At 39.2% G+C, this 11020-nt stretch overlaps 2 protein-coding genes and 1 non-coding gene across 3 annotated transcripts; 2 read left to right on the top strand and 1 right to left on the bottom strand.

Annotated features, from left to right (window-relative positions):
• Positions 1-3: 3 nt before the first annotated feature.
• Positions 4-3768, top strand: zfand1 (zinc finger, AN1-type domain 1). Its single transcript, XM_071484957.1, has 8 exons — positions 4-132; positions 654-696; positions 1466-1505; positions 1629-1756; positions 1908-1999; positions 2202-2320; positions 2475-2630; positions 3530-3768. The coding sequence occupies exons 1-8, from the start codon at positions 78-80 to the stop codon at positions 3704-3706; spliced, it is 810 nt and encodes a 269-aa protein (XP_071341058.1). The 5' UTR covers positions 4-77; the 3' UTR covers positions 3707-3768.
• A 145-nt stretch (positions 3769-3913) lies between these two features.
• trnar-ccg (transfer RNA arginine (anticodon CCG)) lies at positions 3914-3986 on the bottom strand. The gene has a single exon. It is a non-coding gene; the product is annotated as a tRNA-Arg (tRNA).
• Positions 3987-4694: 708 nt separating this feature from the next.
• On the top strand, positions 4695-10982 carry maf1b (MAF1 homolog, negative regulator of RNA polymerase III b). The gene is made up of 8 exons (XM_071484979.1): positions 4695-5251; positions 5969-6057; positions 8473-8604; positions 8695-8857; positions 9010-9131; positions 9255-9374; positions 9521-9613; positions 9785-10982. The coding sequence occupies exons 2-8, from the start codon at positions 5975-5977 to the stop codon at positions 9807-9809; spliced, it is 738 nt and encodes a 245-aa protein (XP_071341080.1). The 5' UTR covers positions 4695-5251; positions 5969-5974; the 3' UTR covers positions 9810-10982.
• Positions 10983-11020: the final 38 nt, after the last annotated feature.

The following is an 11020-nucleotide window of genomic DNA, read 5'->3' as shown; positions in this document are numbered from 1 at the left end:
TAGGTCACATGATCAGCCTCTAGGGGTCAAAGTTCGTGTTGACATCCGCAGACTCGGCTAACGGCTAACTATAACTAATGGCTGAATTAGACATTGGGAAACATTGTCAGATCGATTCCTGCAATCTGAAAGGTCTGTTTCAATTTCACCTGGGTTGTAATAAACAAATACATTGAAGTGCGACATCACAATGTCGTCAGAGTCATTTGTTAATAATATAACACAACCACCGTCTGTTTAGCATGGTTAGCCTGTCAGCTAGCTTGGTTAGCTAACCGATGACTTCATTATCTATGTGTGTCACCAGCATTAATTTTATGGTCACAGTATGTTGAAATGTGAATGTGAAAATTCAGTTTGGCTTCTGGCTTAGATAGCCTGTTAACTAGGCTGTTAATGTACGTTTGTTATCATAAAGAGAAAGTGCATTAACCTGAGTGACCAGTTTCATGAGTCAGCCTCAATGTACATTACCTGCAGTAGATGTAAAAACTGTGGTTCATCTTTTTATGTCTGCAATGATTACGTGTCAGACCTCGGTCCATTATCATGAACCCTGTAATAAAGAGTCTGACTTGTATGCAGTTTGTCGTTGAATTAACCCAGTTGTGAAAATTACCTGGTTGAACTTGTTCTCTCCATCCTTCTTACAGATTTCCTTCCATTTGTTTGTGATTCCTGCAGTGGTGTTTTCTGGTAAGATTTCCCGGCCTCCCAGTGTGAAGTGATTTCCAGAATTAGAGGAAATGTTCAGACCTTTAATTGCAAGTAACTGAGTAGTTAAAACCACACTGTGAAATACTCAGTTAGAGAGTCTTGCTTATAACGCTATAATTTCTTTAAAAATTTTACTCTGCAAAGTATCTGCTCAAACCTGACTAATCATTAGCATGGGTGATCTTAAAACTAATGCAGTCTAATACAATGAGGGTTTTGATGTTGACTGTTTATTGAAATTATTTCAGAGAGGTGTTGATGTCAATTATATGATTAATTTGGAAGATGTAGTTTGTGATGCTGTAATTAAAGTAATTGAAACTCCGGTCTGTATAATCCAATACAATTAAATATAAACATTATAACCTCAATGAAGACAGGATTTATTTCAAGAGTCTCATAATGGACCGCATTAGTTTTAGCGAGTTGTACCTAATGAACTGCCGAACAGTACCTAGTTTGAGCCTCCAGTTTGTGAGGATTAGCTTTTTTCTGACTAATTGTAATAATCGGCAGATTGACTATGAAATGAGATGGGAAATGACACACAACCATTACTTGGCACCACTATTTTGTTCTGAAATGTTTAAAGTTGCATAAAATAGAAATACCAAAGAAAGTACCTCATAATTGAATTTAAGTACAGTAAAGTTAGTTAGTAAGTAAATGTACTTTTTATCTCAGACATTCCAGGTATGTACATTATGTCATTTTTAATGAAAAATCTGGATCCTTTTGTCTCTTACAGCCTTGAGCACCGAAGCAGAGAGGCCCACTCATGTCCTGAGGTAGGCTGAACTGTGGATGACATGTTTAATGTTCTTCTTTGATAAGATTAAGATAAATACATTTTAATTCTGGCCTGACACTAAAATATCTTTTGTACCTAATTTCCTTTGACCTGTTTTCAGGAATCAGTAAAAAGGGAACCGAGGACCGCTGGTGGCAGTACAAGTTATCCATGCTCATTTGAAGACTGCAAGGGGAAAGAGTTGTTGCCAGTAATATGTCCGCAGTGTGAAAAACATTTCTGTTTGGCGTACGTTTACAGTTTTTTCTCTCTCACCATGAACTTTTTCATGAAAAAACATAATTAATGTTGACATGACCAGCTTGTTTGGACATCATACAGATGGAGTCAAAATGAAGGGGTTAAGTAAAAGGTTTTAATTTTTGCTCTGGACTTATAGCCATCGTCATCAGGATGATCACAAGTGTGAGAAGTTGGAGGTCCAGAAGCCTCGAATGGCAGCCACTAAAGAGCTGGTGCAAAAGATTGTGGGTAAGTTACAGTATGGAACAGTCACTTGTAATTGGTTAATTTGGTAATATGGCTGTTTCTTCTGTCATTCTTTTTTTGTCCACATGGGATCAGTATTAAACAAAATGCTGGCATTTTTGTCATAACTACTGCATATCTGTTTGGATTACTTAACCTCTGGGCATTTGGATTATGTTTGTATCACTCTTTTGTGACAACTCAGAGTCAAAGGATGGATCCAAAGGTAAAGGACGTAGAGGAGCAAAGAACAGTGCAACTGCAGCTAAGGTAGCATTAATGAAACTGAAACTGCATGCTGCAGGAGACAAGGGGCTGCCACAGGTAAAACCCTAGCTATTATGTATTTTATTTAAACAAAAGCTTTGTATATAGATATAATTCATTTTTTGCATATTATCTCCACCGTGCCTCTGTGTATGACTCTGTTTAATATGTTATCCAGCTGATTATTTCCTCTCCTTTTTTGGCCTTCCAGACAGAGAGAACCTATTTTCAGGTTTATCTCCCAAAGGAATCTAAAGACTCCAGCCAACCTATGTTCTTCTGCTCCAAATGGAGTGTGGGAAAAGTGGTGGATTACGCAGCTTCTCTAGCTAGCCTCAAGAACAACAATAATATACTGACAGCTAAGGTAACAGCTAGCAGAAGTAGAGTTACAGATAATCACAAAACATTTTATTAACACATTTACAACTACAGCTCTGCATCAACCCTGTTGTTTGTTTGAACACATGAAAAGCAGGTGTTAGACAGGAACACTTTCCTGCCCACAGTATACGACATGAGAAAGCTCTGCTCACAGGAAGTTGGGTGAACTGGTGTTAAATGTTTTGCATGTTGATATTTTTGTTTTTGAATATTTCAAAAATGGCTATGTTGCAATATATATATATAGATAGATAGAGAGAGAGAGTGTATTTGGAGTATTCAAGTATTTCCACATAGTTAGTTGCCTCTCCTTATTGTTTGTAGTGTGTTAACCAAGTTAAGCTTTTGATCTTTAAGACAACGGTTTATTTTTCTCTCCCCTGGTGTCCCATTTCCTCTCCTACAATCTGGTAAAAACTGTTTATATTTATATAGTAATTTATTGGAATAAATTATTTAAGAGGAGCCCAGCTAAACATTTTTTGAAAAGATGCATATAAAGCATTTTTCTATGAAATGTCCACAAGCAAATCTTCAGTGAGTGTCTTCAGTGAGTGTCTCTCACTTTTAATACCCTTTGATTAAAATATTTATATTTATTCAAAATGTGTACCTCAAAGTAACAGATTATTTCTCATAATATTTAGAAAATAATTCTATATTTATCTTAACTCACAATCTAATTTTTCCTAAATATTCTAAGTATGCATGATTAAATTGTGCAATCATTCTTTTTTTATAATTATATTCACATTATTTATATTGTGCTGAATTTTGTACATATTTTAAAATGTAAGTGGCCCTAAAAATAAAAAGCATAATGTAATATGTATCTCTTGAGTAAGTATTGACAGCGTGTGTCTCACTCCTCCACGTTTGCAGAAGCTGCGGTTATGCCATCCTCAGACGGGTGAGGCTTTGCGGATGGATGACACCCTGCTCTCCCTGCTGGCTCACCCTGAAACTCCTCTGTACAATGGGGGTAATGTGATCCTGGAGTACCTGGATAATGAGAGCACAGGCCTGGGGGATGTTTCTGACTATATCACACGGACCTGACAAACCAATAGATTCCTATGCACAATTTGTTTTTGTCAATAAAATGCACTTTTGAAATAGTGGACTTTGGTTGTGCATTTCTAACTGTCAGGTTTTATGGTAAAGAGAATAATGCAGCATATTAACTCATGCTTTATCATATTGAGGTTTGCCTTGTGTGAATTAACTATGCTGCATTATAAACATGTTATTAATCATGATGTTGCACGACCCAGGTGGGACTTGAACCCACAATCCCCAGCTCCGGAGGCTGATGCCTTATCCATTAGGCCACTGGGCCGTCGGAATATGAGAATTCATGCTTTAATTTTCATTTACAGCAAGTAGAGGTCTGTCTTTCTGTGGGTATTATGTTGATTTACGAGTTGACAGCACAACATTTTTCACCCGGACCCATTCCGTGCTATTCTTTCATTTTATTTCATCTTCATGCTGTTGCTACGTGCTTGAGGACGTGATAGGTCCCTATATTTAATTGAATTAATCTGCAGTTTTCGTATGATTTAGTGCAGTACTGTGTTTATACATTCAGAGATCATGGAAGTCCAAAATAACAGGTGAAATCTCTTTAAAAAATAAAAAATAAAAAATAGATAACTGAGGGGGGAAAGGACAAAATGGGATTATATAACAATTAAAAAATTATCCATGACAAGACAAAATAGCCTTTTAGATATTTGTTTGTGCAAAAATAGTATGTTTGAAGGTTTCAAGTGGGTGTTCTAGAGGCTAAGCATTTAAGAGATGGGCAGTGAACAGAAATAAATTAAACACACAACAATACACAGTATGATTTGTTTTTGCAGTTGTATTTATACATTTCACCACAGCTCCAGACTGGGGGGCAGACGAATGAGTGTTCGCCAATCACCTTAGTTGTCATTTATATAGACAGGTCAAAGAACCAATCACAAAGGAGCGTTGATTTCAAAGTGGGCGTGTACGTAAGAGAAACATGTATAAATGAAAAGGGGCTGGGTTTCCCATCACAGTAGGGTCCGTTGTTTTGATGAGAATAGATTCCTTGTTGAGGTGACCGACGATTTGAGGAAAACTTGACTTGCTTTGATATATTATTAGCCTAGGTAACTACTACTTTTCTGATCGAGTCGCTTGGAAAAAGGCGACTTGATCTAGCTAATACAAATTGCTTTGTAAAATCAGGTTGAAAGGGATGCCGCTGCAGGCAGACTCCGACGGACGCAAACAGTCTCTGGATTTAATCTCATCACATTTAATCGGGAAGAGCAGCTTTTCTATAAATTTAAAAAGCCTCAGAATAACTCCCTCTCGACCGAGTGCTTTCGTAAGATGTTTAAGCTCCAGTGCGAATTAATAGCTCGGTTGTGAAGCGAAGACAGGAGCGTTAATAATCGGCAAGCTAACCGCTAACTTAGCTAACGTTAGCTGGTCAAAGATAAAGCGCGGATCGTTAATCTTTCGCGTCGCCGAGTGACCGTTTGGTGAAGAAGAGGAGTGTCTGCTGTTCGCGGATTGACTTCTTCTGAACCTCGTATTCTCTGCCTCTGCTGAAAATACTGTTCGGTAAGTAGATTGTGGTGTAACATCGACGATCAGAAACAGGAAGACGATTTGTCAACTTGTATTGAATAGGTTGGGGGAGGGGCGGTGGTGTACAGAGGGGAAATAGTGTTTTTAGCGTTATCTTAAAAATGTCCCCTCATGGGGCGCTGTAGCCCCACCTTACTGATTATTTATTTACAGAGAGTAAACAGCTGATGTCAGGATACTTAAATAAAAGTGCTAATATCACATTGTAGGAATGTAGAAAATAAATCCTGCGTAGTACAATACGCAATATTACTCTGTAGGTGACAGTCAAAAGTAGACAAACTCAATGTAGGATCATTTCTGTTGTGAGCGTTATACTTTTGAATTAATCAATAAGATCACAGTGACATTTTTCACTCTTTTATACACAACTGCAACCCAGTATTGGTGCATCTCTTGGCTATTTCTGGATGTGTTTCGTCTTTGTTTGGTGGTATAAAAAAAAAAAAACCTTCACAATGCCCCTCTTGTCCATCCAGTCCTTATATTTTCAGCTTCATTGCATAAAATAATAATTTTTTTTTTTTAAATGCAAAAATCTTAATTTGAAAAGTTACTATTGACTAAAGCTGCCAAATAGTTCTTGAATAGAAATACGATATTTCTCTCTGAAATGTAGTAAAGTGGAGTTTACTTATTCTCCTAATGGGACTGTTGACTAACAGCATCTGTATCTTTTTTGTTTTTCAGACAGCAATGAAACTGTTGGAAAACTCCAGCTTTGAAGCTCTCAGCTCCCGGCTGTGTGTTGAAACAGGAGAATCTCGCATCCTTGGGAGGTAAGGCGGTCATATAGTCTAAACTTGTACTACACAAGAACAACTGTACACACCATTGTAATATTCATTGTCAGTTTTACAGTGGCAAACAGTAATTTTTATACTAGGAAATTAGCACTGGAACAATTAGTAAAGAAATCTCCTAGATGATCATCAGGAAAGGTCACTTTTAAGGCAAAAATGCCAAATACTTGTATGTTCTAGTTTCTCAAACAAAAGGACATTCGTTTGTGCGAGCAGCTTCTCTGTTTCTATTTCAGTAGTGCAGACTCAGTGGCTCAACAGGAACATCAACACAACAGTGAAACCTTACACTCACTTATGTTTTTGTCAGAGTAAGAACCACTGGAGTGGTGAGCATTCAATCTGAGCAACTTCCAACTTTGCTGAAGTTTTCCATATACAGGAAAAGTTATGTCATGAAACATGGACAGAGCGTATGAGAGGTGTGGCTGGTTTAGAGATCAGACTCTGCCTATAAACGGGGGTAGTGGAGCAAACATGTATCTGCAAGTTATGCAATACCATGATAACAGACTACTAAACTAAAAGCCTACTTTCAGGACCTTTGCTGTAAGTTCATAACTGACAGTTCATGTTTTTGACTCGGCAAACTGTAAAACATTACAGTGTGTTTTAGGTTATGTAAGGACTTGCTTGCCGTTACAGTGACAGTGTGGTTATATAAAGGGCAGTGGGTTGTGGAGTTATGCAGCCCAGTCTGAGTTCAGGGTTTGGAGCGTGGGTGGTGAAACTGAGCTTCTGTGCTGCTGTGACCTAGAGTGACGCACATCATGGTGTCCTCTCGCACTACTCTGTGGCTATTTCGGAGGCTGTTGTGAAGTGTGTTGTTGGAACATATGTACATGCACACATAAACACATATAATGATACAACTTAAGAGCTGAGTGCTGCTGGAGCTGCCAAGGCCGCTAGTGTTTAGACTGCTTAGGGGATTAGTGAGGCAGCCCATCAGAGCAGCAGGACTTGCAAGCTGCAGGCGTAAACTGAAATTATACCTTCCAGACGGTTTGTTATTTTCCACAGATGAGATTCTGATTTAACCAAACAGAAATTAAACAAGATAAAATAGTGATCAACTTTATTTGTACTACACTTTAAAAAGTTAAACTGTGCTTCAAAGAATGCATAAAACTAAGTAAAACAACACAGCTGGTGCTATGTGCAAAGGTCATTTGTTCGGTGCAAAAAAGCAGTACTGTAAGGTAATACCCAAACAGTTCATAAATGGCTAATACCATAGCAACTAAACACAAATATGCAAGAAGGCTGCAGTCGGAGTTGTGTTCAGAAGGTAACAGTCGTGTAGGGTCACATTTTAGTGTTCATAATCTTCACTCAGCTCCAGTGTCACTTCTCACGAGTGTTTTGTCGGCAGGTCAGCTGTGTTGTGGATGGAAAACCAGGGCAGATATTTCCACCACAGTATCCTCTCCCACCCCATGTCCCTATAATTAGGCTGGCAAGGCCGGAGAGGGTCTCAGTAGTCTATCTAAAGTTGCACAACCTTTGCTCTTACATAACCTCTGGGTGGGTGGGGGCAAAATAAACAAGTGGACACCAGTGTGTTCCACTTGCATATCTGTATACAAAGCTGTCTGACCCAGAAACATGAAGGAGCACGCAGCAGATTTTAGCACCGACTTGTTCTTGACAGATGTTTGTGCAGATAACGTTTCCAGTGGAAAGACATGGCCTGCCTTGTCAAACAAAGATATGGGTTACCGTCTAGTTTATTGCAATATGTCTTTTTTAATGCTAGTAACAAATAAAAAGAGATGTAACCAGTAACAAGTTTGATCTGATATTTGTATTTTCCCAAATAACACAGCTGCAATCAGTGCACGCTCCCAGATGTGAGAATTTACTGCATTTTATTTTCTGAACATTATAGTAAATTGAATATTATTGGTTTTTTGACTGTTGATTAGACAAAACTAGACATTGTACACGGACATGGGTCACTTTGTGCACAGAGCATTTTCACTGTTTTCGTATGCTTTATGAAACAAACCTATCTATTAATTAAGAAAATAACAGATTATGAAAATAATTGTTCGCTGCAGCCTTGTATATTTTTCAGTGCCCTGTATTATTGATTTAATTATATTATATTATTTCTTTTTATTTTCAAGGATTGAAATGATTTCAGCATTCAGAAATCAGAATCCGGCCTCATTTAGTTGATTTAAAAATCCATTAAAATACCCTCAGGTAGCCCTTATGTGTTGTGTAATAGTGTGTTTCAGCCTAGCGGATTATTGAAGTACTCTTAAGGGATTCAGCTAACAGCTGGTCTCTTCCATTATGTTTATAACACACACAGACACACACATTCATTTAACACATGAATATGTATCACTTAAAAGATGCTACTTCATTTCTGCCCCACAGGATCGAGAGCTACTCCTGCAAGATGGCAGGAGATGATAAACACATGTTCAAGCAGTTCTGCCAGGAGGGAGAGCCACACGTCCTGGAGGCTCTTTCTCCCCCTCAGTCCACCAGCGCCACCAGCCCTTCACAGTGAGTACTGCAGTCACAGGCATATCATGACAGACAGATCAAAGTATATGGTGGACATATGACACTGTTTTTCTGTGTCCTCCTGTGCAGACTGGGGAAGAGCAGTGAGGATGGGGAAAACCCTCTGAGTGACAAGTGTTGCAGGAAGACTCTTTTCTACCTCATCACCACGCTCAACGAGTCTTTCAGGCCGGACTACGACTTCAGTGCAGCACGGGCCCATGAGTTCAGCCGAGAACCGAGTCTCAACTGGGTCAGTATGCTGCTCTACAGCTGACTCTGACCTCCCTGTGAGGCAGAGCGTATATTTATCATGTCAGATCAATGTACAGAGAAGGAAAAGCAGGTTGTTGTTGTTGTTGTGTGTTTTTTTTAGATAATCATTTGAATGGGATTTCTCTGCAGGTGGCTAATGCAGTAAACAGCAGCTTGTTCTCAGCCGTGGGAGAGGACTTTAACTCTCTGGGGCCGGAGCTGTGGAACGCCATCGACCAGGAGATTAACCTGCAGGGCTGTGACATTTACAGGTAGGAGTGTGTCTGCACAAACACATGCATTTGTGTATTACATGGCAGATAATTTATGCCGCTGAAAACCCATAGGGCTATGGTACAGCCTTTTAAAGTTTGTGTCCATATGTTTGTTTGTAGCTACAACCCTGATCTGGACTCAGACCCTTTTGGTGAAGAGGGGAGCCTCTGGTCCTTCAACTACTTCTTCTACAACAAGAAGCTCAAGAGGATTGTATTCTTCACGTTTCGCTCTGTCAGGTGAGCAGCCGCAACACGCAACATTCAGTCAGTTTGGTTGTTGACTAGTGAAGTTTCCAAATGATGTCAGAGAGATGTAAACCAACAAATGCGATTCTTGTCGGAGTGTTGTTCACGTTTGATCATCTGATCTTTTATACCTGCAGCGTCCTGAGTGGCTATGGCCGTGATTGTCTCGACAATGAGCTGGACATGGAGCTGGATGATGAGGAGGAAATGGATGGCTTTACTGAGGACAGGTTAGACTCACCCCTGATTTTGCTTTATTATCGTTATTTAACTGGATGTTATTTCCTATTAGTGGATGTCGGTGATTTCATGTGACAGTGTTGTTCTTCTGTGGTGAGACATTTTTTTCACAGGTTATATTACAAGAATGTCTCATTTACATTTTCCTTTTCCTCTCTCAGGTGCCCCAGAGCTCTGTGCGTGTGAAATTTTCCAGATGATGCGCCTCGGCCAAAGAATATCTCGGCTTTTCCTCCTCCCGTTCTTCGCCTCATCCTACATTTTTGTTTTTGGGCTGTTGCTGCCTTTCATCCAAAGCCATGTTCACACTTTAGACAAATGCATGTTTGAAGCCTTCTCTTCTGCTGGCAGTGAACTGTGTACCGTGAGGTGGTGGACATTTTGTAAAAGCCCCACGGTAACTTTAAACTCCCTCATTCTCCAGTATGTTTTTTTTTTTTTTTCTTTTGACCCAAAGCTCCAGGCCCAAACAGAACACATTAACACACTCTGGGCTTCTACACACTTGTCACATTTCCAAAGAGACCACTTCATGGACTTTTCAAGAAGGAGGGGGTCTTGTTATGGATGTGTGGCCGAGAGGACTGCAAGCAAGTTGGGTTTCTTGCAAATGATGTCAAAGCGGAGTCCAGAAAACACCAGCACCAATGAAAATTGACAGAAAAAAGTTTATAATATTCCAACTTGGGACGGGGCTGGGTCCATTTTAAAAGTCCTGTTAAGACTGACTGACTGATCAGCTGAAAACTCAGCTGTTGTTCCTTGTTTGCTACTTTGTGTGTTGCTTTTTATGTGTGACAGTGACGTTACTGTGAGAACTTTTTTTAGCACTGAGTTTGAAAACTAAAAACGCCGCATTTCTAACTGTAATGTTGAACCTTATTACTGCGAACACTTGTCTGTACTTGTTAGACAGGAGAGCACAGCCAAGGAAACTATTGGCACCTGGGTTGCAGCTTAGAAAACATATCAGCTTTTCCCGGATGTTCACTATTTGTCAGTTTCATGTTTCATTTTGTATGGCACCTAGATCCAGTATTTTTTCATTGTTTTTCCAACGTATTCCTGATTAACCATCATTTCTAAATGTCTGTCTTGCCAGTGTTTTCTTTGCTCATTACCTCAGTGCAAAGGCATCATTGAAAAGTGAATGTATAGTACAATTTAGAGGGAAAAAAAACAAAAAAAAAAACTTAATAGAAAAATGGCTGATGTGTTCAGCATTATTTTTTAGAAACCAAGAAGCTCCTCTTTATGTTCCTTTTAAAGTGGGTAGGAGTTCTGTGTCTTTTCTTGACTGCTTTGTGCTTTGATTGGCCAATATATTACAGATGTGAATAAACTGGTGTTCGAATCAGATTAGCCTGGTTCTTGTTTTTGAGAACAGTAAAACAATC

This window comes from Trachinotus anak, unplaced genomic scaffold (assembly GCF_046630095.1).
Source record: "Trachinotus anak isolate AG129_WGS33_773 ecotype Australia unplaced genomic scaffold, CSIRO_AGI_Tana_v1 ptg000009l, whole genome shotgun sequence".
Classification (NCBI taxonomy): Eukaryota; Metazoa; Chordata; class Actinopteri; order Carangiformes; family Carangidae; genus Trachinotus; species Trachinotus anak.
The sequence above is the reverse complement of the archived record's forward strand: the minus strand, read 5'-3'. Positions and strand labels throughout refer to the sequence as shown.

Coding starts and splice junctions, on each gene's coding strand:
- zfand1 (XM_071484957.1), top strand. CDS start 78: ATGGCTGAATTAGACATTGGGAAACATTGTCAGATCGATTCCTGCAAT. Junction 1,506..1,628: donor AGGCCCACTCATGTCCTGAG/GTAGGCTGAACT, acceptor ACCTGTTTTCAG/GAATCAGTAAAAAGGGAACC. Junction 2,631..3,529: donor ATAATATACTGACAGCTAAG/GTAACAGCTAGC, acceptor CCACGTTTGCAG/AAGCTGCGGTTATGCCATCC.
- maf1b (XM_071484979.1), top strand. CDS start 5,975: ATGAAACTGTTGGAAAACTCCAGCTTTGAAGCTCTCAGCTCCCGGCTG. Junction 8,858..9,009: donor GAGAACCGAGTCTCAACTGG/GTCAGTATGCTG, acceptor ATTTCTCTGCAG/GTGGCTAATGCAGTAAACAG. Junction 9,375..9,520: donor TTCACGTTTCGCTCTGTCAG/GTGAGCAGCCGC, acceptor TTATACCTGCAG/CGTCCTGAGTGGCTATGGCC.